At 41.4% G+C, this 27,882-nt stretch overlaps 1 protein-coding gene across 2 annotated transcripts in view; it reads right to left on the minus strand.

Annotated features, from left to right (window-relative positions):
• Positions 1–1,130: 1,130 nt before the first annotated feature.
• TMEM132C (transmembrane protein 132C) overlaps positions 1,131–27,882 on the minus strand; it is a gene marked incomplete at both ends in the record, with an annotated part of 208,518 nt that continues 181,766 nt past the window's right edge. For both annotated transcript variants that reach the window (XM_084272086.1, XM_084272087.1), the window contains 4 exons: positions 1,131–2,330; positions 10,026–10,217; positions 11,131–11,404; positions 11,878–12,083. In XM_084272086.1, the coding sequence (XP_084128212.1) occupies positions 1,131–2,330; positions 10,026–10,217; positions 11,131–11,404; positions 11,878–12,083 (1,872 nt within the window). The remainder of the gene's footprint in view (positions 2,331–10,025; positions 10,218–11,130; positions 11,405–11,877; positions 12,084–27,882) is intronic.

The following is a 27,882-nucleotide window of genomic DNA, read 5'->3' on the forward strand; positions in this document are numbered from 1 at the left end:
TTCTTCTTCTAGCTTTCAGAGCCTGATGAGAGTTGGTGACATGAGAATAAACAGAAAATTACAGAACAAAATTATGAACTCATGGACTTGGCAAAAATCCAAAATCCGGGCTGTACATATTTGGCCTGTTGATGGTCTCAGCGGGGCACTCCCCTCGGTTGTGACTTCTAAAAGCTAACGTAAAACAGCACCTTCTTCCCTTGGTGAAACATGGGAACTTTGGTTGTGGAAGTTTAAAATAAACAACTAAACAATCTAAACCTGAAAGTAAAATGAATACTTCTTCCATACAGAACATTTTTCTAGCTAGGGTGAAACAACGGAGGCTTAGGCTTTCAGAAGACACCACATGGAAATTATTAGCAATACTTATCCCCTGAATTCTTTAAATAACAGGAGATTATTTATAGCTAACTTAGAAACAAAACAATCTTGGTCCACTATGAACTCAGTGAATTGAAGATTTTCCTGTTTTCAAGATATTGAAATGAAAAATACAAGAGGGAAAATGACTCTGTTTCAACTTACAAGACAAAAAGAAAAGTAAAAATAAAACCACCAGGTAATTTCTTCCTCCTTCACGTGTAATGCCAGAGACACATCTTCACTTCAAATGAAGGAATAAAAAGAAACAGCCTGAGTAACAATCTAAAAAGTCTCCTTGTGGGTCATATGTCCATAACCGTGATGTTTTAGTAGAAATGCAGTCAAGTTATTGTTTGTCTCTTGCTTATTGTTTTCATGCTCCTATATTCTCTCTTTTTTCTCTTTACAAATATTTTTGGTACTTTGAAACATTACTATTATTGTTTGTATGACCCATAAAACAAATTTTCACAACCTCATCTTGCCCAGTTCATCATACTGGTCATACTATTTCCTTGTTCCCTTCTGCTATTTATATTCCACTTCCTAAATCCACGAGTAGCAGAATAACCACTGGAAAAACAAACCAAAGTGAAACCCAAAAACAAACCATGGACAGTTTGGCAAATTTCTTTCCCTGATTATAAAAACTGCCTCATCATTTCTCCTGGTGATTCCTTCCCCTCCCCTTCCTCTCTCCCAATATAGAGTGTAGAACTGAAGGCATCAAGGTGTGGTTAAACCCAAAAAATACCAGCGAGGAGCTACACTTTATCTTTGAACTTTTCCATGTAGTTTCGTATCTCTTTGGAGTCCCCCAGGTCCATATCCTGGCACACCCACTTAATGTCATCGTCATTGCTACTTAGGATTGAGTTGACAGTAGGACAACCGTCGTCGGGTGGGATGGTAGTGAATGTTGTAAATTTTACCCGCTTCCGTTTGGATGTTGGTGAATGTAAAGGGTCAGATTTCTGTTCCTTGCCGAGCTTGCCCCCTGAGTCAGCACACCTGTGAACTTGGCTCTGAATGTTCTTCTGAGCACTGCCGTTGAGGAGCTGGTTGCTCTCCTCGCAACCCGAGCCTCGGTCGATAATTGTTGTGTGCTCATCCTGCTGAGGTGATGGATCTGCTGTGTTTTCCAGCAGTTCTGCTTCATTTCCCAGCCAGACCCAGTCATGGGAATGGGTCATGGTGGTCTGTCCTTCCACCAGAACCTGCTTGTGACGGTACTTCAGTGCAAATGTTGCACAGTTTATTAGGAAGACTAGAATTGCCAGGCAGAAGACTCCTAGCAGAGCATACATCCCGATCTCCAAATCGCTAAGGCCCCTAGGTGTCTGCACCAGGTCATTTTCCTCCATGCCCGCGTTGCCTTTTGGGAGGTCTACTTGAGCAGGGAAGTTGGTGAAGTCTATAGGGATGTTCTGCAGCTGGCTGTCATCCGAGAGTTTGCCACCATCCAGCCTGTTGTTTTTAAGAACTTTGTTCTTTATTACGGACTTTGCTGTGGTGCTGACTTTCCTGATGGCACCTTCCTCTCGCTCTGCCGAAGAGCTACCATAGTACCTTCCATCCTGGCCATACCGTTCCTGATCTGAGACTTTGTGCCGCCGATCACTAGCGTGGTTTTCAATCTCATCAGCATCATAATCTCCACCTGTATCAGAATCTGCATCATTCTGGCCAAACTTCACTTTGATGTTACCGTTCCCCACAGCCAGGACACTTTTCCTCTTGGACTTCTGGCAGGCTTCAGAAATCATCATGTCCACCTTGATTAGTGTGCCCTGACCTTCACCTTCTGCTACCACAACGGGCCATTTTAGGGCAGCGTTCTGGTGGATCGACACAACAGCTTCGTCTAACGATACAGCAGACAGGGAGAAGTCCTTAGAGTCATAAATGTCCAGCGGAGTAACAGAGCTGTCACTGAACTGAATCCAGGTGCTTACTACAGCTTCCTGAAAGGAGAGGGAGATGGTTAAAGACAGGGCCTTAAATAAACCAGCACAACCCATTGCAGCTCATCAATCTCTCAGCTCTGAACGGCAGCTGGAGGAAATGGAAGACAATGGCTCTGCACAGCATTTAAAGCAAACCAAGCTTCAACTGATGGGGCAGAAAATTGGTCACATTTTTCACTAAAGGTTCCAGTGTTATCCTTCCTGCAAATGTTTTGCAAAAGAACATATGAAATAATTGATGTGAGATGTCCTAATACCAAAGTACCCATTAACAAGCTACAATTTACATGATTTATAAAGAAAGTCATTCCTGTCATACAAAGGCTGAAAGAGACAAACCAGAAAAATTACTAGAGGCACTTGACAGAACACTTATTTTCCTCATGTTCCCCATGCAAGGATGTCACAGGGAGCTGTCAAATTAAGCAAGGCATAAATATCTTAGCAGGAATAAGGAGCTACCACAATATCTTGGAAATGGCTGGAGCACAAGATTCACCTGAAAGAAAAAGACTCATGGAACAATTGCCATTTTTCTGGAGAAAGGTTTGTTTGAAGCAAAACACACTTAATCCTTGAGATAATTAAAAAGTCCACTGTATTTCTGTATCAAGGAGAGGAGCATGGGGATACTGGTATGATCTCTATGATAAAAATACAAATGGCCTGGATTTAATTGGACTGTCTTTGTTCTCTGCAGGTAGCACTGTTGGAAAGTCATCATTAGAAGCAAACACAAAGCTAGAGGTCAGCTCTTTGCCATTTGAAATCCCATCCAGATGATACAGATATTTACTTCTCCACGTCTCAGTAGCTTTCTTTGCAGGAGATTTCGTTATTTTTTCATTTGCTCTGTGTCTTGCCTGTTTAGGCAGGAGTACAACTTCACACAAAACTCCAGTTCTTTTCTTCCCAGATTCAAACCTCAGATGGCCCTAACAACTTTACACTTGGGTACATCAGAACAACTGTGCTGAAAATCACCACTGGGGGAAAGCCATTGCCACCCTGTTAACGTCCAGTCATAACCCAAATTTACAACCTAATACAGTTTTCAATTGGCCACAATTTGTTACGCTCTGGTTAGAAACAGAGGGAATTGGTACCCTTCTAGTTGGATTTAAAACTTTTCAATGAAAACAGCAAGGGGCATTTAGCTGTGCAGAAGGTTGGACTACACTGAATATTTGATTTCCAAAATGCTATCAGCAAGTTCTTGAGGGACTGAAAGGAAAAATAAGTTGTAGCTCAACTGGAAAGGAGGCAAAGTTTTGGGGGATTCAAATGCACTTCAAACAGCTGAAACAGAGCCAGCGTAGCTCACAAGCTGGGAAGGGTGAGCTGTATAAGGAAATTAAACCAGCTGATCTTTCATTAGAGAAACTACACTGAAATGGCTGAACAGACAGGAACATAAACCTGCAGGGCACAGCTTAAATTTATATCATAGATATCTACGGCAGAGAAAACACAGTCATGGGAACATAAAGAATCCTTTTCATTATTTTTTTTCAGTAGATATATGTAGAGAGAAAAAGATGCATCCTCACTGGCAATTCAACACCCTCTTGCCTCCCTAAGACACAAGGACAGCATCACAAACCACTGGGGTGGTGTGGAAGATACCTTTACTTTTCATCAACCTATGGAAGGCAGAAACACCAGCATCATTTCAAGCAGCTATCACAACAGGCTTGACATTGTCTGCCAGAGGTGTTGTCTTTTGGACAGCAGAATGAGGAAATAAGGGCAGAATTTTGTACAGCTACGGTTGGAAATTATGAGACCTGTGCCTCCTCCCAGTTCTGCTGAGGAATTCCATAGTTCCACATCTCTACAAAGGATTTACATTACTAAATCCTACGTGCATTCCTTAATAGCCAAACACAGCATACCTGGTGTTACAGAGCCAAAGATCTGATTATGCCCTTCCTATGAAAGTAGATTTTATTGGTGGTAGGACAGCACCTTTGAGGGACCTGGGGTCTCCATCCAGACACTGGGAGAGGAACAATTATGAGGAGACACACATCCTTCTTTCCTGTCTTCTTCAAAGCTATTTTGACTCCTTTCTGCTTTAACAGCCCTCAGAAACCTTTCTGATTAAGAGGTAGCCAGCATGGAAAAATTCAGCCCGAGTGGCTAGAATTTGACGAAGTTGTAAGCAACTTCAAAACAACTTTTATTCTTTCCACTATTTCTCCACTATTCTGCATTCCTGGTTTTATGAAGCAAAGCTAGAGAAAAATGAAATGGCAGGCAGATGAAAGTTGCAGGCACATATTTGATTTACTACAGGTAACAGAGGTGTGCAATAGCTTAGGCATTATTCTCAACCAGCATTGATGTTTTTTTTATTTCCAAGAGATCCTTTTTTTTTATAGGAAGAAGGAATTTTTTTCACAATACAATATTGTCATGCTTATACTATGGACAGTATTAATTAAAAGGGAAGGAAAACAAATGAGAAAAAAGGGATAGAATCTCAAATCCTGCCAAAGTATCAGCCCAAATATTCTAATCAGCAAGAGTTCATCTCCTCTCATTCACATCATTAAAGGAAAGCTGAAGGCAGGGGAAGGAAGTGAATTTCCCAAATCATTATAAATTCTGAAAAGCTAAAAAGAAAAAAGAAGTGATTTAGTACCATGTCCTTCAAAGAGCTGTTTCTGCAAATCCTATGTACTGCATCGATAAATCCCCTCCAAATCTCTGACAAGGTCCTCCAATTACTACCAGCAGATGAAGATGGATTGGAGCCTTCATACCTGCAAAGTTGCTGCCCCTAGTTTGATGCCCTCAACACTGAGGTGACAAATGCTTGTGTTCATTAATTATCAAGCATAAACAAATAGCTTGAGGGATTATCTGGCTCTCCAGTCTTTCTTTCCTGCACCTTCCATCTCTCTTGCACATATGCAGGTGTGCACACACACACACACACACACACACTCAGTTGCACTCCCAGAACAAATGAACCACAGCTACACATCAGTGCCAGTCTCTCCCACAGAACAGGATGATTCATTCTGTGACTGTGATGATGTGAAGTGAGTCAGATAATGTAAATTAGATCATGTTAATGACAGTAAAATCCAGTCCAGAGGAGATGAAGAAGCTGCCTCCCACAACCCCTGTTGATTATCAAATACCATGCTTTCCCTAAGCACATGAAAAACTTTCTTTATCAAGACACATTTTGTCTACCTTTTCCCTTGTGCCTTTGCTGTTCTCCCCCATCCCAGGTATAATTTTACACCAGATCAGCAAGTTGGCCAGTTCTTGATCTGCTGCAGTTCTGCCACCTTTTCTGGCCTTGAATCACATTGCTGCTTATCAGTCTTAAGGTGCCCCCTGATAAATATTCCTGCATAAACTTGTATTTTTTGCTTTTTTTTTAGCAGTTTTATCTCCTTTGTTATGTTTCAATGGGTAAAACAAAGGGGAATTTACTAGGGTACAGAAGTAACATGACACTAATGGAAACCAACAGTCCCTGAGGAACTGTGTGTTGCCTGTCCTGGAATACTTCAAATCCTGCTGTATGACTCACCACAAACACTATTGTTTGCTGGCCATGTCTGTTCCACCTAGATAAAACAAGGAGGCTCACGCTCCAAGAGGCAACCTGAATGCAAGAAGCAGAGCTGGTTTGGAAGCTCAGCAGAAAGCCCATCATGCAGACATCTGATGAGTCCCACTGTGCTGGGACTCACATGAGTTGCCTGTGAAAATCTGGGAGCCACAGTGGTTATTATTATTTTGCCCTCTAAAGCACCACCCGGCGTTTGAAAGGCTGCATATCTTAGGATATTCCACTGAGCCCATCTGTAGCATCACAGCCCGTGATTACAAAGTGTCCTTCAGTACCTCTTCAAAAGAGCTGGGGTCAGCTTGATACCAGGGCAGGCTATCTTGTGTTTTTCAAGCAGAAAACAGGGGAGTAAAATGTGTAGGACTGCTTGTATTTTAGAGAATTTTGCTGCTTAGAAACACCAATGTGAAGACTGATCAGTATAGTTGATTTTAGTTCATGCTCAGAATAAAGAGCCCTTTTAATGGTCTCTATTCACTAAAGCACAAATAAACATATTTGTGGATAAACCCTTCATGTCTGGGGTCAGCTGCAATAGCCCTGGAGTGAAGCAGGACACCAAAGGAAAGGAACATGTGGCTGGAAGGCATCGCAGAACACAAATACATCCCTCCCTCAAGTAGAGGCAAGGGAATACTGTTCTCAGCAGCTCCTATTAGACCAGCTCTGATTGTTCTATCTGGGGACTTGAATGCTGAAATGGGTTTCCCTAGCAATTTTATCACATGAAATATCAAAGTATTACATGTGCATTTATTTTAAGCCTGTAGCTTGTGTTGTAAAAATTGGGCTTGATTGTTATGATGTGTAAATGAAAGGCAACCAAGACTCAGATCTTAATTCAAACCATGCATTTCCCTACTGTGTATTTCTTTCTCTCCTTTTGTCCAATCTGCTAATGTGACATTCCTTTCCAGTGGGAATTTGCTTGTATTTTGCATGGGAAGAATTCAGATTCTTATCTAACAATGCTGCCTTTCTCCCTTTCCCATGCTGCTTAATTCCTTTGTCATACTTGTGAGCCACTAGGTTGCTCTGTCAGCGTAAAGAAGATATAAATACAGTTTAAGTCTAATTTATATTGCCAGAATGGGGTAATTAATCCATACCATAAAAATACTCCCAATGTCTGTTAGTTAACTGTAGGATGTGAGTGAATTCCCATAACTAGTGTACATGAGGCACATGAGTTAAAACAGGACAGTATTGTGTGAATCCAAAGGGAAGGGACATGCAGGCAACTCTAGCTTGTGGCTCTGATTTAGGTGGAGCTGAGAATCCTCACCTTCTGTCAGAGTGACACTCACTGAGGTTATGGATGATCTCATAGTGTTGGGTCTTGTCACTGGCTCAAGAGGAGCTACACATGTGAAAGAGAATAACTTGGCCTTTAGAAAATGCCCTTTTTTCCCCTAAGAAAATGTCTGCACTGAGAGATATTAACACACACAGCTGTTTATCCAAGGCTTTCTTTTTTCTTTTATTTTATCCACTCTCCCATTTCAGTTCATTAGACCACATGCAATACCCTACAGTGATGAGAAGCTGTGATATAACTGTGAGTTTCCCCGTAGAGCCAGATGAAATTTAAGAGCCCTTGAAGCTCACTCAGATCAGAAACACTGTAGGTTTTCTTTTATTTACATTTTGGAAAGGCTTTTAAGATAGCAGTGTTGATTTTAACAACCACCAGCAAGCCAAATGGAACAGCTTTCCTACCTGAGCAGATGGCCACTAAAAATAGACCGCTCTCAGCTACAGTTTCCAAATTTTCAGAAGATACTTCAACTTAGATATTTAAAAGTTGGTCAGCTTGCATTTAGTTTTAGGCATCTAAATTATCGATCTACTTTTCAGTGCCAATGAGCTCCCCGTTGATTTAAAAATAAAAAGGGAAGCAAGAGCTCAGCATCCCTCAAGGTCACCTCAGGAAATAAGTTGCCCAACTACAGATAAAGATATACAACTTAAGGCATCCAAGATTAACAAATAAATTTAAAAAAATACTGTTTCCTCTTTAGACTGCTCAGTATTTAGAGAAATTGCTGGTGTTTCATGACTTGGTGGTTTTGGCTGCTTTGCATTACTTACACAGACATGGTGCAGTCATTATAATTAAGGAACTAATCTAGTCATTATATTCCTTGAAGGAAAGTAACAGCAAAACTACTAAATTCTTTCCTACAATACTGAATGATCTGTAATGGCACAATGTGTATAACACTTTATGCTATACAGATGTACTGTTTAATCTGCTAGGGACAATATTGTGCCTGCCAGAGTACCAGTTACCCAAGGACATTTGCTAATCTAGGTTGAAACTTGGCAATTGAAGGTGCTAAAGTAGAGCCAAGGAAAACATTTGACTAAGAACACATTGGCTTTTTTTTTTCTCCATACAGCAATGCTGAGACATACAAAATCATTCCTGAGAAAAAGAAAACCTTCAACTATCTTAACTGTTACTTTGTTTTTCAGTTGCACCAGTAAGGTTTCCCTGGGCCTTTTTCTAAACTTTTTTTTTCAGAGGATAAGACACTTAAGTCATCAAGTCCTTGCAACAGTCAAGTATATGCTTAGTTCTGGAATGTCCCCTTGGAAAAAACCCTCTTTCAAAAGGGTTTGACTTTCAGAAAACACTCAGCACTTCCCTTCTGAAATTCCACCTCAGTAAGGGTCTCAGCTGATATGTTCCAAATTATGAGTTACTTCTTGAAAAATTTAGCCACAAACTTTCCTACATTTGCATTTACTTCTTCTGAGGGCAAGCAACTTAACTATCTTCCCTTCAAACTCTAAATGAAAAGATGCCTGTGACTCTGCAGGAGTCAGTGTATTTTGAAGTCTGAACCCTACTCCTGTCTTATTTTTTTGGTGATGCAGATGCAAAGCTGAGAAGTTGGCTATATCTGTTCCACCTTTCCAGATTCACAAGCCCTTTGATCAGCAAAGCCATGATTCTTACAATGAAGCCGCAGGACAAAAGGTGCTCTGTCCTACCTAACTGAATTGTGTTTGGCATGTTGTAGCTTCTGCTTTTACAGTCTTTGAAGACAATAGTCAGACATGGTTTCTAAGCCCTGGAGAAGGGTATAAATGGGTAAATTATGTAAGATTTGTATGTTTACAGGATGCAGTAAATGGAACAGATGGGCAGCATGTCCTTCTACTTTAGACATTTTCCTGTCACTAAGTTATAAAACAATCTAAATAATTTTTATGTTCCAGAAAATTAGGTAGCAATAATCATGAAAATGGGCCATAAAACTTGACTTGAGATCTCTCCCTGTCTATGTGAGATTAAATACTACTCCTGTGAGAGGAGTAGCTGTGGACAAAGTTAATTGCATGGTCCCTCGTCCCACTCTTCAAATCGACTGACTGAAAGAGCAATGAATATACAGCTTGTCCCACTGTGACTGGCCCTTGTTTTTAATCTGTTCCAAAGCCACTGTTTGCCTTGATCTGGTGATGTTCTCCAATCTTCTTTTCCATACGGGGTGTGATCTGAAACATGGTGCTTGAAAGACTTCCTTTACAGAGATGGGAATTTATGGGCTTAAATGAAGTAGGATCAGCACATGAACTGAATGAACCCCCCAAAATACATCTCAAAAATTAAAAGGAAAGAGGAGCCTGGAAGTCTGCCATGATTCCAAGAGGGAAAAGAAATGTATTTGGCTATCTTCTGCCTCTATTTGTTAGCTCTTCAAAATGTGAAACTGTTGTGACACACAGAGGTCTGTGCGTTCTGGCATGGCAAACAAGGGCATGCTCACATAGCAGATGAGGATCACTGTCCAAAGACTGCCTGTGTGACAAAAATAACAGTTGCATCTTTTAAAGAAAGGGTATTAAAAATGTAAATTGGTTAAACTTCAGTGCCATCAGGAGTTTTACCACAGATTAAATCCATATTTGAAGGGAAGAAATGAGAAGATAATTCCAGAGTACATCTAGAGGGAAGCAATTGACATGGATGTGTACTACACCTGTACTTTAAAGTCTAAATTTGGTGTGAATTATCTGTACTTCACGTTGATGAAACATTGCCCCATCCCCAAATTCAGCAACAATAAATATGGGATGTACACTACCTGCTTAGGAGTATGAAGCAGCTCTTGGGCAACAGTGGTAGCCACAATAGCCTGACTACTTGCTGCGCTTGGCTGAAGAAAGAGTGAAAGCCCAGCCACCAGCTGGACTCCAAGGTCTGTTATGGTCACTTTGTCATCAAGCACAGTCACTGTCTTCTCTGCCAGGATGGAATCAGAGAGAGGAGACAAAACCTGTGGAGAAACACAAAAGAATCAACTTAGGAAAAGGCCTTAAATAACCTTTCTTAAGGTCATCATCTCATCTTGCCTCCAAAGCTTTGTGCATAGAAATGAAGTGGCAGAGCACGCTGAAAAGGCAGTCTGATTTCATTAGCAGGGTCAGAAAAGCAGTCAGTACAGAGGTCATGGTTGAGAACATTGCATCCAGTACTGAGCAATATACTATCTCAGTTGTGTTATTTGCATCATTTCACTAGAAGTGCTAATTTAAAACTTTCTTTCCCTGTTATTCTGTGTCCCAGCATGGATAAGCCCATCAAATTTACCTCCCAACCATTTTCAGAGGGTGGTTAGCAAACTCTAGGATTTGTCTTTTACTTCTTTGCTTGGAAATTCTCATTTCTCTGTCTTTTCTGTTTCTGATGGGACATCAAAGCATTAGGATATCCTTCCCTCTAATGAAATCAGGAGCTGCACTGCTATCTTTAGGGAGCTAAGGATAGCTAGTTCATGCATATAATGTCTTCTCCACCTTCCCCGTCACATATCTACAGCCTAGAATTCACTCTATGTGCATTGGCTTTAGTAAGGATTCAGTTGGGGTAGAACATAGTGGCCACTTGTGCCTTTCAGGGTTATTAAGCACTTTGTGTTTTGTTTGTTGTGTATCCTGTCGTGTTGTGTGTCTAAAAGTGCTACCTCTCCTAAACATCTCTGAAGGCTTCCAGCTCCTGGCCATACTGCATGCCTTGGGGCACATCTAGCTTGGATCACTGTCGTTGGGTTAATGCTGTGTGTGACTCTGGAAGGTCACAGGAGAGTAACAGCTAACTATGCTCTTTTGAGACAGCAGCACACTGTACTGGATTTACACCCACACACAGGTTCTCTATGGGAATGCCAGAATGTGGCCAGACTACAGTACCTGCATCGTTGTCATTCCTACTTCCCGTCCGATCAAAATCCTGCCTTCCTGGAGCTTGGCAATGTGAGGATCCTCCAGCTTCATAAAGTCCATCACCAGGTCTGTAATGTCAAACTGCCAATCTGAGCCCAGCAGGTAGTTCAGCTGACCCCAAGGGCTAGAATCCTCAGCTACAAATTGTGTGAGGACTCGCACCATGGCATGCTGGTACTGCAGAGTGCATCCTCTTCCTTTCCGCTCATCTTCATCCTCATCATCACTGTCTCTGGTGGGTCTTTTTTCATAAGAAAATGAAGCATATAAGAAATGTTTTCAAGACCAATAGTGAAAACTAACATTGCAGTGTTAATGGAGAGTACCCCCTTAAATAACAGCCCTCCCTTCTGCTTTCTTTGGACCGTTGCTGATTCCAGCTGCCTGGCATGATGAAGGACCATACAAATGGACCATACCACTTCTTCATTTCAGCTGCTACGTTGAAATAACAACTCTCTAAGTGCACCAGAGCACTGCACTGCACTCTGTTGCACAGGACAGGCACACACACAGGAGCAAAACACCCACAAATTTTAAAATCTTTATTATATCTGCAGCTATCTGGTGTGAAGCTGGGATTCCAGTATTGGTGTTCCTCAGGGAAGGATGCTGCAGTTTGGGTGCAGGTGCTGCAGCTGTTCTTGCTGAGACTTAAAATCGACTCCATCCATTTTACACAAACACACATGAAATGTAACAAGTCAGACCCACCTTTTGTTGGAAACAACTGGGACTCGCCAGCCTTTTATTTGGCTGAGTTCTGTGTCCGAAATGTCGATCTGAAGAGGCAGGCGTGGAACCCAGACTGTGATTTGCAGAGGAGCACTCAGATACTGATAGGTGAAGTTCACAAGCGCGTTCACCTTGCCTTTCATTTCTTTGCCATTGACAAAAACATAGTCACATCTGTCAGAAACCTAAAAGGGTGGGGGAAGAGAAAGAAGAAAAGGTGATCACTGTGACAAAACAAGCTCAAAGTGTAACCCTGGCATCTCAAAGGCACAAACAAACAAAACGCTCCCTTCTCTTCATGCATGTTAATGCCAGCCTTTTACAATGGGAGCAGCTGAACACAAACATTCCTCATTGGCTCAGGAGGCATAATTATGCTGGAGATGCCTAAAGACTGGATACTGTTTATGAGGCTGGTGGTTGATTTTCTGTTTGTTATGCAGTGAGCCACTAGCCCATCGCAGCGCTGTGGAATTTATAATGAGCAAGGGTCCTTCACAGCTTGGTCAAGAGGAACCCAACAAACAAAACCAGGTCTCAACAGAGGCAAGCAGGAAATCAAAGGTCAGCCCTGATGAGTGCCTTCATCAGGGAGTGACACTGCTTACAGTCATCAAGACAAAGCTGGCTCTGGAGTGGATTTCATCTACTGAAGAGTAACAGCAGTCTACTCATTTCCTCTGCAATAAACATTATCTGTTTATAAATGTTTACATTTTGATTAAAGCTGTAAAGTATTTCTAAACACTGCAGTACATCTATCATTAACATGTAACTGCTGTCCTGAAATATAAGCAAGCATTATCATCGTCATGTAAGAGTTATATCAGTAATCGCTTCTTTAATCAATGTTGTAATTTACAGACCATTGAGTTTTCTCATTTATTACGTTACTGAGTAGTAGTGATAAAATCACTCCTGAATATATAAATCATTAAGAGGGATGCAGATAGTATGAAGTGACTCCATGTGATAAAGTCATTGTCATATCTATTCCTAAAGGTGTCATAAATGTCTGGGGAAATCCTGCAGCACATTAATCATACATTAAGTGGTGAGCAATGGGAGCTGTTACATTACTAAATGAGCTGGTATGTCTGCAGAAATTAACAGTAAACCCAGCAGATCTCTTCAACTCCTGCTTTTGCTCCCATCCCATCAGAATTCTATTTCATCTCCCATAATGAGTGTCATTAGTGGTGGCAATGCGTCTCTCCACCTGGACATATATTGATATTATCATCTGCCCCCTTTTATCCCACTCCCATTCCCAATATCATTTTATTCAACTGAAGATTATCAGCTGGAAATGCTTATGTCCCCAGGCTAATCAAACAGATGGGGGTCCCTTGTGACCACAGATACAGGAGCTCAACTGTTCCCATTTCAACATACACATCCCATTTGAATCCTCAGTCCTGTTCTAGTACAATAGCTGATGGCAAGATTAGGAAAGGAAACTTCAGAGAACATAATACAAACATTTCTAGGACTCATCCCTTAAGAGGCTAGTGCTGTCACTGTTTAGACTTCTCCCTCAGACCACCTGAGACAGGTTTAAAAGTCTGAAGGTGACAGAAAGTTCCTCATTTTACCCCTATGAATAGCATGCCCTATCCCTATTGTATTAACTCCAGTGCAGTACAGAAGGGGGGTTAGTCCACACTAGGCTGTTTCAGATCTAATCTAAAAGTGATGCACAATATAAACTATAATCCCATGCAGTAATGTGAACTCATTGCTACAAGGGCTGCTCTTCTTTCTATGGTGCCATCACATCAACTTCACCCTGGGAGAGGAAACATCATGAAAGTGTTTCTCATGGAAACAACTACTGCACAGGCAAGCAAGGGCTACATGTCAGGTGTTGCAGTCTTGACACAGAGGCATTTCTGCCTGGAGCTGTACACAGCCACTAGCAGTACTGGGGGCACTCAGCTCCTTGCTTGAGCTGCTGATGTCTCATGCAAGCCTGTTGTCTTGCTGCTGTTTCAGCTGTGTGAAAGCAGAAGTGGCCAGTGGGTGACTCTCCTCTCTCGATGTTTGGCAGTGTTACTGCTGCTCTCCCTGAAGCTGCCCATATCTCTCCACCAGAGATTGAGACCTTGAGAAGTATCTTAGACCAGATACCTAATCCTTAGCTTGCTGAAGTTAAAAGGAATTCACATCTAAATAACAGACCAGGTATGAATGCTACCTACAGCACAACATCCTCAGTGAAGTTCAGGGTACAAGGAAGTCCTAACTGGTACAGACCTTAATTTCTTCCTCTATAACCTCAGGAAAGTCAAGTAAAGTCTTTCTATCCATTTTTCCACACTGGTGTAACCCAGGGAGCCTTGGTCAGGAAAAGTCAGAGAACCACACTGCACCTCGAGCACAGAACAACTGCTAGAGCCAAATGGGAAGCAGTGAGTGTGCCTGGGGAAGAAGACCCCATGTCTGGAACACTTGACAAAGCAGCTTCAGATGCCACCTATAGTTCTTTAGCCCTATCTTCCTTTGATCAGAAGCTTTTGGGAGGCTTGTCAATAAGATTGAACTTAATTCTGCTTGGAGCAGTAGCCATTGCCACCCTGAAACTGGTTCAATCCCATTCATTTCCATGGAGTTCGTCCCAAAGACAAACCAATGAACTTTCTGAGTCAGTCGCACAAGTTGCTTATTTATGCACAGACCAATCTACATCCACATTCTGACAAAAGATTTATGGTAACTTACTCTGTTTCAGCCTGACCAGGTCTGGTCTAGATGTATGACTTAACATTATCTAAAGCCTAATGTTGTCAGCAACAGAACAAATGCAACTGTCAGAGAAAAAACCCACAATAACAATAGTAGCAAAACTGCAATTCCTAAATGGTTCTGGGCTGAGATCCAATCTCCATCTGTATTTGTAAAGCTGTTATATTCCTTCATGTGTATGTGAGAAACGAATGGCCAAACAAATATCTAAGCATCCTAAGGAGGTGGCTGCTGTAGCCACCGCACAGCCTTTAGAATCGCTACAGGGTAGTATTTATTACTGGACATGCATCAGCAACAGTGGCAGGTCTTTATGAGTCGCATTGAGAAAGGCATTACTCTTTTCACCAAGTACAAGCCTTGCTAATGTCCTTACACATGCTCTTTCTTGTGTTCCTGAATTTCTGATAAAAGAGGTAGCACACAGGGAGTACAGGAGGAGCAAAGCTTAGGTTGTACTGTAATACTGTATGCATTCTAACTATTGTGTTTTCAGGTATCCGTTTGAAGCAACACTGATTGCTTCTGACAAAAGACAACAGTCTTCCCAAATAGTGCAATCCAGGGGAAGAAAAGGAGAAAGCATATCAGCATCTAATTCACAATGTGTGTGTGCTCTCCACGTGCACAGGATTAAGGACACTGCTTTTCACCAACCATCAATTAAAGCTATTCCATAGGCTACGACTTCTGTAAGCAACACAGCAGGCAAGCAGAATGAGAGCAAGTGCGTTGGCTTCCCTTGCCTTTATCTCATACATTGTCACTTAAAAACAGAAATAAAAAGGATTTCTCAGTGTTGGAGAACAAATCCATAGGTACTGATTTTACTACAATTCACATCAGCAGCAAGCCACACGTTAAGGTCTGATTCGCTGAGCAGATGCACCTCGCAAAGAAAGGGCAGGGGGTTTGTGGTGCAACCACAGAGCCCCTTATTTCAGATTAACTAGGATGGAAATCACATCACAGTCATCTTGGGTTTGGAGTTATTCAACGCAGACTTGACAAAGCTCCTTTGATCTGTTCTCATATGGGGTTAAAAGAGATGGAAACACAGGATTGGTAGTGACATCCTAAACTGCCATTGCATGGAATGATGGAGGAAGGATAGCAGGGAGATTAAAAAGAGTAATATATTAAACTGGATCATACTAGAACTCAAATTCTTTTTAAATAAAAAGGTATATTTGTTTAGGCATTTTTCACAGATAGAAGTATCTCTCTGTTTTCCTCCAAGGTTTTGCAATGCTCCTGGAGGTCTCTGAGCAGTACAATGACCGGCTCTCATCTGTGAGTCCTACCTACAGAAGTCTAAGGCCGTTTCTGATAGAAGCTGGAGACTCTGTGAACAGTGGTCTGTCTCTCATCTCCTGTAGTATTTATGCTTTTACTATGAAAACCTCTTCCCTCTGAAAGTGCTTTTTATCTTTGGCATCACAAGAACTGAGAGATGATGAAGGGAAAGCCTGCTTAGCCACCACCTTTAAGTGATTGTTTTTTTTCTGTTCTGCGTAGCAGACCAGCAAGAAGTTTTGCATTTTAAAGAGCTTTCTGATGCTATTTCAGCACTTTCTTTCATTATTAAGCTGCGTTCAGCTACTTTCCCCCTTTGTTTTCCTATTTTTCTAACATCTCTTTCCAGATTAAAACCAAAACAAAGAAGCCTCACAGCAAAAGACAGGGCTAAGCACAATTCCCTGGAGGTTTTGTCGTCTTCTTTTTTCTGGCCTTATATTTTTGTGCCCCTTCATAACAATGGCCACTGCCTTTCCCAAAGACCTGGATAGCTTCCCTCTACAACAAATCACATTTTATTGAGCTGACAGAGAAAACTACCTTCTGGAAATCAAGAGGGAGTCACTCCTGAATCACTGGCTATGGCACTGTGTGACTTTGTGATCTGGGGAGTGAAAGGACCTCTCCGCCTTGTAATGAATTTAGTGTCAGCGAATATGAAGGACGTTCTCAGTACTGTTAGCAGGCAAATGCAGAACCTCTGGGTCTTCTTTTGCTTACTCCTTTCATATTAAGGTCTTAATCCCACCATGGCCTCTGTATTGCAAAATTATGAGGAGGGAGCATGAGGTGCTTGAGGTCACCACAAAGGAGATGTGGGACTCCACAGCTATAAAGGGGCTGTAGGAACGTCGGTTTCGCTGGGTTAAACCCTGCTACAGGCTCCAGAGAAATCTTCATTCAATTACTGGGTGAGGCAGATAGTTTACCAGAGACAAATTTCATGTCAAATACAAGCTAAGAATGTCTTTCCAAAGATGGTGAAGTCAAAATGCTGTCTGTTCTGTCTCCTATCTGCTGTACACAGGAGTGGAAAGAGGGACAGTTATAAGACCTAAAAATAAACGAGCAATACTGACTCTGTGAGTCTAGCCTAGTCCAAGCTTGTTCATTCTCCTAGTGGTTTTTCACCTCTGGAGATACCAGTCCAGGCTCTGAAAGACACTTCTAAAGGACAGAAAGAGAAGGTTTTAATATGGCAATCCTGCCAAGCTTATGAACACGGAATATTTTTCAGTCATCAGTCTATTTTTTAGGTAGAAGCCTGTGTGCTTTGCCCTTAATTAAATACCATGAGGTTTAAAAAGTCTCGGAACTTTAAGACTGAACAGAAATGAAGAGATGTGAAAATAGCAGATGTCCTGCTAGTATTCATCAGATTCAGAATCTTGTATTTTGGTGTGTAAACCCATTTGCCCATTTCTGTTCTACTAATGAAAATGTTGCTAAAATATTCAAAGGTTACATAAATGTTTAAATATTTATGAAAGCACTTCTATGAGCAAAACGATGTCTCCAGTATCTCTTACAAGAATCTCAATTACAATGAATAAAGTGTACAGGATAATTAGTAAAGAATAGTGATGTTTAGACTTCTCAAATATATGACACTTCTCAGTGTTGTCGCTTTTACATGCTAGAAGGGCAATTGAAGCTCATGGAGGTTTAGCTTTGTGAACAGAGTAATTCATTCCATTAAGGAATACAGAGCTCCAGAATCATAGAATCACCTGGGTTGGAAGAAAGACCCTTTAGATCATCAAGTCCAACCACAGACTAACCCTGACTAGTTCACCTCTAGATCATATCCTTTTAAGCACTTCATCCACACGCCTTTTAAATACCCCCAGGGATGGTGACTCCAGCACCTCCCCGGGCAGCCTGTTCCAATGCCTGACAACCCTTTCAGTACAGAAATTCTTCCTGATATCAAACCTAAATCTCCCCTGGTGCAATTTTATCTACTGAGTATACTGACACTTACATGATATATAGAAAATATTAGTGAAAATTATCCCACAAGCTTTTTGGACAATCCTTCAGATTATTGCAAATTCATGCTCTTGCTATAATTTTTTAAATAAGATTTTAAAAAAACATCCTCTGTAGAAAGGGAATTGTCCTCTATTAAATTCTAGATTCCAATTAAACACTATGGTTTTATACACAAAGGAAATCCTATGCTACAGGAACATTAGGTGATGGCACCTGCTCCATAAGGAGGATTTCAATGCCAGGCTGCATGATCCCAAATAATCAATAACCTAGTGCTGGCAAATGGAAGCTGTCTCAAAGCCCACACTATTCATTTAATGTTAAACTGTTTAAGTCTGGTAAGAATTAAAGCTTGAGACCTGAGCTCTTCCTTGATCCCTGAGATGATATTTACAGCTTTGTGACATGGTTAGAGCAGCCTTTAAAATGGAAGCATCCATTACAGGAGTTGCTAATTGCTAGAGTGACTTGACTTGCCAGAGCCACCCTTCGTTTGCACTGGCTGCAGCTGGAACTGTGCTCAGTGACATGGAAAGTGAAGCCAAAAGCTCCCCTCACAGAGGGAACATACAGGTAAATACAGTCATGCAGACTCAACACTGGTAAGACTGTCATCTCAATAAATGAAAGGCTTGATTTCTCAGACCATGCGCAAGAATAACCCAGAATTGTTTCTTTAACCAGTTGAGGAATAATTAATCCCATTCAGGAGTAATTACAGTTGTGATGAGGGCACAGGGCAGGTAATACACTTTAATAATTGATTTAAGCCTCATTCTCTCTGGCTTAGAACACCGTGGCTGGCGCATCGGTGTTGCTCTGTGCTTGTAAACAGCTGCCACGTCCCAAAGATGGTTTCAATCCCTGTGACCAGTTCTCAGGCAAAGCCACCTGCATTAATATCATCAGGATCAAGCGCTGAAGAAGAGGAGAAGTCTGTAAAATCAGGGCCATATTTTAGCAGCAATTTGGACTCTCTCTGCTGAGAAGGGTCTGCATGTTCAGTATCAGCAGCCAGATTAGCAAAACTAAGCAGAACCCCCCAAAGCTAGAGAGCATTTCTTAGGGAAAGGGCTGTACATTATCTAATCTCATTACAAAGATTTTGCTGGCAGCTTTGCAGAGCAGAAGCAGTACATTTAACTAGCTGAATATCATTCACTACGACAGAACTGAGAGAGTAAAAGGGGCACAAAATGCCAGCTGAGACTGGAGGGCATCTATTTGCTCCCAAATGACCAGCTTTTGAAGCTGAACTGTAGCTGTGCTGAGCCACAGGAGCTCTCTGCAGCTAGCACTATCACGTAAAACAAAATCTGTCTTGTTTTGTGCACTCTCAAGTCAACTAATTTCTGAAAATGGGACTGAACAGAGAGTTTGGCTCCCACTCAGCAGGGATATGCCAGACTGTATATGCAGCATGGCCCCAAATACCTTGCATGGCAAAGCAGGATCACAGGGTGAACACGGGGCTTTTAATTCCACCTACTAGAGCTGCACATTTGAGAAAATCACAATGTTGTCATGTTCTAACTTAATGTGTATCTACACATTACACGATGTGTAAATTCCACCCATTGTCACAAAAGGAAAGGAGAAGCAAACCTTCATTTCTTCTGACTATATTACTCAAAAAGGTCTGAGGAGTTTTCAGGAGAAAACTGCTTATCTTCCCATCCTATCTACAGCTGTCACTAGCCTAATGTTATTCCTGTCATTTACTTTCCTGGTCTTGATCTTGCAGCTTTGAAGTTGATTTTGAAACACTTTCTGTGGAACTGGAGGCACTGTTATTGCCACTCTGCTTTGGTTTTTCATTTGGGATGCACAGGTTCTCCACACCGACATCACTAACGTGAGCAGCGAGCTGGGTGAAAGCATGAGATGACAAGGCATGAGCTGCCCTCATGTTATGCAATTGCAAGGTATTTACAACTTTTATTGCTGAATTTAAGTATCTCAGACTGTATCAATTTTGGTTTCAATTTCCAGAGGCTGGCTGCTCGGGGAGTGGTGGTATACATTAAGGATATAACATCTTTGTTGAAGGCTCCATGTGTTGCTGGCCTATATGTCATATATGCATCTGACAGAAGTATGTGGTAAAGCTCCTGTTTCTAAAGCTTCTCTGCTGTTTTTCCACTCCAGTGATGTATATTGAACCCAGTTAATCACATGAAAAGTACAGAGGAGGGCAGGAGGGCAAGGAGGTGGACTTTCTGTTTGCAATTCTGTTCAGAATATAACAGGACAGGTAAGATTTACCAGAAGAAAAGCCTACAAAGTCATAGGGCTTCAGAACAGCAAAACAATGGAATTTCCATGGTGTGACTTTCTTTCCTGTTTTTAAAGCATTTCAGTTTCACAGGAATCACAGGAACACATAGTATCAGATGAGACATGAGAGAAACAGGCTGCTGGATTTGGCCACAGGAAGAGACACAGCTTCTGCTTTTGAGGGCTTTCGAGGCCGCACTAGGCCATGGTGAGCAGGAACTCTATTTGCAGTTCATCAACTGCTGAGCATAAACTTGAGAAATGGCATTTGTGTGGCCCTTGGGGGGATCTGCAGTGTGCAGCAGGCGTGGGAGTTATCCCACCCTGGATCTGGGCCTGCTGGTGGTCCCTACAGCCCTGTGCAGAGACACCAGCTCAGCACCCAAACCCAGCAGAGCTGTGTAGGCTCTTAGCACGGTGTCACACAGACCGAGCCTTCAGCTCCAAATTCTGCATGTAACCAAGGGCAGACTTGCAAGCCTGAGAATCCGACTTTTCTAGATTCTTTCCAGAAATTTATACAACTACTTTATTTTTTAGAATGAGAGTACTGCCATGATTTTGCCTGTGTACCTGAAGGAGGCAACAACCCTCCATGAGTAGCTGCCTGCATATTGGAGTGGAGGAGGACAGGCAGTAGCTGCTGTTGTTGAGATTGACCCCTCCATGCTTTCGCTGAATCTCACAGGACTGCCAGAAAACCACAAAAGAGAGCATGACACTGAAGTGACTGCACAGAATATGCCCTGTCTATTATTAGACCACACTGGACTCCTGGAAACCCCGTCCAGCATGACTTTTCATTTCTCCCTTTCTTTTTATAGGGTTGAGTTAGGAATGAGACTTGTTTTAATCAGAAGTTTATCCACCTACTCACTATACAGCATGCTCAGCTCCACAACAGCTTCACCTAGCTAACAGACACCAAATAGAGCTTTATTTGACCTAAGTAAAAAATGAGCGATAAATCAATTGCATTATATTCACTGTAGGAGCTTTTTATTGGAAGTTAGTGTTCTTGGCTCAAAATAGCTGGTAGAAAACAAGCAGCTCTTGCTAGTCAGACCCTTGTTTTGATTTTCTCCTATAACCTACACTAAAAACATAATGTGAAGCCCTAAATCCTCTGAGTGGTGAAGGCTCTGGGATAAAGCCCCATATGAAGAATGTATGTGTATGCTGAGGTGCAGAAATGCAATGCAAGCCTGGATGCTTGCCCTGCAGGAGTTGAAAGGTATAAGGGAAAATGTAACATGCCTGTGACGTGCCAGGGTTTCTAATGGGACAAAATCTTCTAAAACCCTGCCTCCCATTGAAAACAGCATCTGCATTGCACTTCATCACAACCCACCACCTCCCCTACAAAGAGAGGCTGAGGGAGCTGGGCTTGTTCAGCCTGCAGAAGAGAAGGCTGTGGGGGACCTCATTGCAGCCTTCCAGTCCCTGAAGGGAGCAGAGAAACAGGAGGAGAATCAACTTTTTAAAAGAGTAGATAATGGCAGGATAAGGGGGATGGAATGAAGCTGAGGGGAGGAAAGTTTAAACTGGATGTTAGGGGGAAGTTCCTTACAGAGAGAGTGGCGAGGTGCTGGAGAGGGGGTGGATGCCCCATCCCTGGGGCTGTTCAAGGCCAGGTTGGATGGGGCCCTGGGCACCCTTGTGTAGCTCCAGGCCTGAAGGTTGGTGGCCCTGCCTGTGGCAGGGAGGTTGGAGCTCTGTGATCCTTGGGGTCCCTTCCAACCCAGACCAGTCTGTGATTTTATGATTATCCGCCTCCAGATGCTGCTGGTAAGAAAGCATGTGGAAGAAAACCTTAGATGCTATGGGAAGCTTTGTTTAAGGCAGACTTAGCTTTCTGCTGACAGATACTTAAGAGATTCCTCATTTTTGCATTTTGGCAGTACCTGTAATAATGTTTCACTGAACCAAGGACAATTATCTCCAAGCTGTGTTTAGGGCCAGAAGCACTGATTCTGGTTCTGCAATGCTCATCATGTAAAACTTCTGTTTCAATAGGAAAAGGACCAGATCTTTAATTACCCCTGTGGAGAGCCACACACTAGATATTTTAGGTCCTTCCTTAACAATGTCAAGCATTTCCATATCCTTGCACCAGGTAAGGACAGTCACTCCCTGATTCCCATTCATCTTCATACAGGTTTTGACAGACCAATGTATTCTCACACTTTCCTTAATTTAACACTTCACACCCTTCCATCACACCAATGTTTCTGTCATTACCTGTCCCCATCTGACCGCTCCCTGGGTGCCTGTTTTACTCTCTCCTGGTTGCATGTCTGAAAAGCTCCAATGGAGCTCCAATGCTGAGCCCTTGCATTAAGTGGACAAGGTAGCAGAAGCCAGTGTTCCTGCAGGACATTATCCCCAGTCAGCCCATCAGCTGTGGGGAGAAGCTGACCCCTGTTCAGGTCAATATATGTACAGTGCAGGGGCCTCTGCTCTCACTAATGGCACATCAGCCTCACTTACCATGGATAATCACACTTTTCTAGGGAGTACTAATGCAAATAAAGGGAAAGATTATTTCCTTTGCTGGCAGAAGCCTGCTTTTGAATTACAAAGTCAGGCATCCAGCCTTCATACTCAGCAAGTGATCATGTTGTGCCAATACATGGCCACTGATACAAGACAAAGTATCTGCCTATTTAGTACCTAAATAATATGATGAAAAGGCATCCACAGATACAGAATCTTACATGGAAATAGCCATGGTACGATGACAAAACATTACAGCCTGAGGGACTGTCCCCATACAATTAAATTTCAGGGTTGAGCTTTCCTGATGACTTTAATGAGTGCAGAACTGAGGCTTAAGAGTTCAATCCTTAATAGCTGCCTGTAGCTCAGCCACACAGCTTGGAACTGCCTTCAATCTACTGGCAGGACAATGCACAACTCAACTTCCAATGAAAATGCCTATGGATGCAGCTAATGAGTTGTTGCTCTGCCCATCAAAGGGACAACAGAGCTTCTGTATCTAGTTTTAAAACACATCTTAAGTTTTGTGAAGACTGGAAAGTAAGGAAGAACAGAGACATTTCCTTGTTGTTAAATAACTGAAGAGGATGAGGGATAGCTATTTGTGTAAGATTGGGTATGTTAAGACAATAGCAAAGTATCACCTAAGTAATGAAGTGCTGATAATGTTTCCTTAGTAAATAGGGACTTGTGATACAGTTCTAGATACTCAATTTTAAAAATAAATTACTATAATTAGTACACAAATACTTATTTATCTCATAAGAAAAAGTCCATCTGTCAGCCTTTGTATAAGTAAACTGAGACTTTCCTACATCATGTGTCACACAGCATCCAGACTGACCTTTAATCTGAATAGATTCACAAATGATCAGCAGACATTTCATCATGAGTGTGCATCTATTTAGTAAGAATTAATTCCATTTCATGAACTGTTTCCACCACGAATGGGAAAATGCCTGAATCATTTAGGAATCCTAAGTGACTTATTTTATATGAGTATGTTCCCTGATGTAAGCAGTATTCACAGCAAAGCTACTCATGTATGGGAATGATTCCTGGGCCTTTAAACAAGATCTGTAACCTCGACAGGTGTCTGTAAGTCCTATCACTATTGCTTTGAAAGTGTAGATACCAGCAGTAGTACCAGTCTTCCAGCCATTAAGCTAGAGTTCAACCACAGGCCCCCTCTGCCCCCCAGGCAGATTTTCAGCCCCCAGCAGTTCAGTGTTGCTTTGATCTGGGATTTTGTTTCAAGTTCCTGTCATAAGAGAGGGACAGCTGTGACTCTGTCCTGGATTTTAGCTTCTAACAGAAATTCCTAACATTCTTGCAGTGCCCTTTACCTGCAGTTAATGGCTCCCTCGGGCCATCAGTCCCAGTGAAACCAAGAGCCCTCTGTTCATTAACAGCTACCAAGGGACATCTCACAGGACATCCCTACACACTAAGATCTGTGTTTCTGTGTCCAGGGATGCCCACTGACACTGCATTTGTTGATTATTATTATCTGAATCCATGTTTTGATCTGAATCCATCTCAAAGCTGATAATGCCATTTAAAAATGAAAAGAAACTAGTAAATAAGGTCTTTAGCTTATGGCTGTTGCTCAAGGCTAATACACTGATACTAGTATTCAGCTTTTAATTTACCAATTATAAATAACAACAATAGGATAAGAATATAATACCATGTATACAGCATCCCCTTGTGTAACTGGGATAAAAATTAGTCCAAGGATGAAATACAAACCCTCAGTGTTTACAGCAGCTTCTGAAACACATGTAGCACTGAAGCATTGCTGAACTCAGGTTATTTTCATGGCAAAAACATACAAAGTTTGTAAGCACTGTAAAGAGGTATCAATCTGGAGATGTCACGAGGTATTGTAAGTCTCCTGAAACTCTGCTGATCTTCACAGCACAAAACTACATCTGTTCTAGCAACCAAGTGACCCAGGAATCAGGAGCAGTATTTGCTCTTGAGCAAAAAGCACCAGCAAAAGCAGCCACGTTCTGCTTGAATTTCCAGGAGACGAAAAGGAGCCTACACATGCCTCTGCAATTCCTATTAATAGATCCAGATATATGTATCCTATTGGTAAATTCCAGCTTAGCAAAAGGAAAATTTGCCCATTGCTTGAATTTTAGAGCCATAATAAATTTTCTGTCCACTTTTAAAAGGTTGGACCATTGTGTGAAGGTCTAGAGCATTTGAAGACTTTTAAAGTTCATGAAATCAACTGTAAATTTGGAAGTAAAGAGTCCAAACTATGAGACAATAAAAAAGCAAAAGGAGTAGTCAGCAGATTAAGACAGGACACGCACTGTGCACTGAGCTGCCCAGAGACCACACTTCTCACTGGGGAAGCTTTTTACCTGTTACCTGCAGATATGTCTGAGGTTTAGATTTCCCTGGGCTCTGTGACTGAGAATAAGGTAATTGCAGCCAAACTGGGGGCACTGTAAAAATTAACATATAAAATCTTCTATCTGCTGGCCATTCAAATTTAGAAACATTACCTTTAGGCTCTTTACATGAACCATAAGATTGGACACTTACTTATTTGATGACTAAATAATACAAGCCAAGTGCTAATAGGAACCAATCACCTTCAAATTCTGGACCAACTCTATATGTTTGCTTGATTCTATAGTTAGCAGAAATTCCACAGAATCAAAATTGAACAAAAATAATCTGTGTGAACCTCTAAATGATATTATGTCTATTAAATAGCTCTCATCAAGAGATCCTCTTTTTTCTTATTTTGTGGTTGAAATTCTTCTATGGGCTTTCACATCTGTAAATATATTTTGATTCTGCTGTGACAGGGATGCTTGGGAACATGAACTGGTCTGTCATGTCTGTCAGACATGCCCATGTTCTTCTTCAACATACCATGAGCTCTTCCCAACAGATAGAATTTATGATGACTGAACCTTTCTTTTTAAACAGCAAAGTTAGTCCAGGCAAGGTACCCAAACCAGTATTTTACAGAGGAAAACAATATATTCAGAGAATTTAACATAAAAGCTTGATGGGTAATTTCAAAATGAATGAAGGATGAAAGGTCTTTGTGCTCCATGTGAAGCTTTCTGAGTGCTTTTCCAAATCAAAACCGATATGAACACGTCAGTTTGACTTGAACCCAAAGTTGATTTCCCCATGGAAAGAAACATCCTGGAAATTGCAACATTCTAGATGAAAAAAAAACCCCACCAGAAATAAAGAGAGAAACCCTTTTCCCTTTATGATTAGATGATCAACCCTTTTTGTTCAAAGTATTTCACTGAACTCTTTTTTAACTAGCTGTATGTTGCAGAGCAGTTAGCACTCATGTCACAGATGCATTCCTCTTGAGACTCTGCATATATATTTCTAAATACACAGAAGATAGTTCCTCTATTCATCTGAGCAATTTCAAAACATTTCTGAAGAGAAAGGAATTACACCTGAAGAATTCCTCTAGTCGATTCCAATAAACACTGTGTGTTAGCCTCCAGTCATTTGTTTCACTTCAACTTCACAGTGGTTAGATAGGGAGGCTTCTAGAAGCCACTTAAAAACATTCTGATAGTGCAAACAGGCTCCATTTTAAGGAACCCTTTTAGTGGAGATAAATTATTTCTGTAGAAAATAAGAGAAGAGCACAGCAGGGTCCCAAGTGCTAATCAAAGGCCATAGTGCTTCAGGAAAGCATTCTTTCCAAACAAATTATTGGAGAGCTGCAGTAGTTCAGGCTGTACTGCAATTACTGCAAGAACACTGGGGGTTTTTTGGGTAAGATTTGGGAATTTCATTTCTTTTTGAGTCATATGCTTCCAAAAGTATAAAAAAAATGTGCAGGGGGATTTTTATTTGGGAAATCATTGTACTGTTATTTTCTGGGCATCATCTGGTGCTGTATAACAAATGCCCATCACTCATTCTTTTTTTTTTTCCCTTTCCCTTGGTCTTCCTCTGAGTGGAAGAACTGGAAACGCTGGTCATCTTCACTGCTGGAATGATGAAATCTCCATGGGGTGAAATTATTTGGTGACATTTTATAAACTGCTTAAACAAGATGGCTAATCTGGATAATCATAGTAGTCCTTTTCTGAATTTATTTTAAAAATTTTCAAAACTATCTTGTATTTTTTCTTACTCAGGTATGTATTTTCCAATAAGGTTACAATCAGGATGATCCCTGAATTAAATTCTAGCAATTACTTTGATTTGTAGTTAGGTGAATACCTTAGGAAAAAGGTTAGCAGGAATACTTTGAGATTAAAAACTCTGTAAAACATCTGAAATATGGGAGCACTTCAGGCTCCAGCAAACTTGGAGATTGGTTTGGCTCTGAAGGATCCACTGAAAGCAAAAAGCTTCCTGTAAAAGTCTTTTATAATGGCTTCATTAGTTCAAAGTGTGACTATTTTTCCTACCTGCTTGTTACTGGTATAATAAATGCTTCTACATAAATTCTACAATAGTGCAGCAAACTGGTGGATCTTGCAAGTTCACAGGACATTTATTGCTTTCTATGAACCTGCAGGCTGAACTGACTGTAATACCTAAAGCTGTGGCATTACTATAATCATACTATAGATCCAAGAGAGCTGATAACATATCATTTGTGAAGAGTTTCTGTTCTATATGATGCAAAAAAGCTTACTGTGGCATGTGATGTAAAGCTTACTGTGCTGTGTGATGTAAAAACCACGTGATTTAGTAAAATCTCTTATCAAAAGAGCTTGTAAACCAAGGGCAAATTCACCCTTCCTTAAAGATCGTGCACCATGAACGTCCTGTGTGGAAAGTGCAACAGGATCCATGCAGAGCACAGGCTTTGTTCTGACCCCCTGCACAACTCAATTTCCTTTCACTACATACTCATAGTGGAAATAGCTGCCTGTCCTTAAGACAATACTACTCCTCTGGTGTTTGTTACTATGCAATATTAAGCTGCTGGTGGTAAATTGATGGGCAGGTCATGGAAATGCTTTCTAGTCACTTCTGTGCAGAACCAAGTTGTCAATTCAAAACAGGTCTCAGCAGAATATGAAGACAACCAGGATGCCTTTGCACTGCAGTTGCTGGGGAACACTCATCCAATGCGCTCCACTGATGCAGCTGTGGAGGTGATAATCACAGCTGGAAAGGTAATAAGAACACCTGTAGAGGCAGTGC

This window comes from Gallinula chloropus, assembly GCF_964237585.1.
Source record: "Gallinula chloropus genome assembly, chromosome: 17".
Lineage (NCBI taxonomy): Eukaryota > Metazoa > Chordata > Aves > Gruiformes > Rallidae > Gallinula > Gallinula chloropus.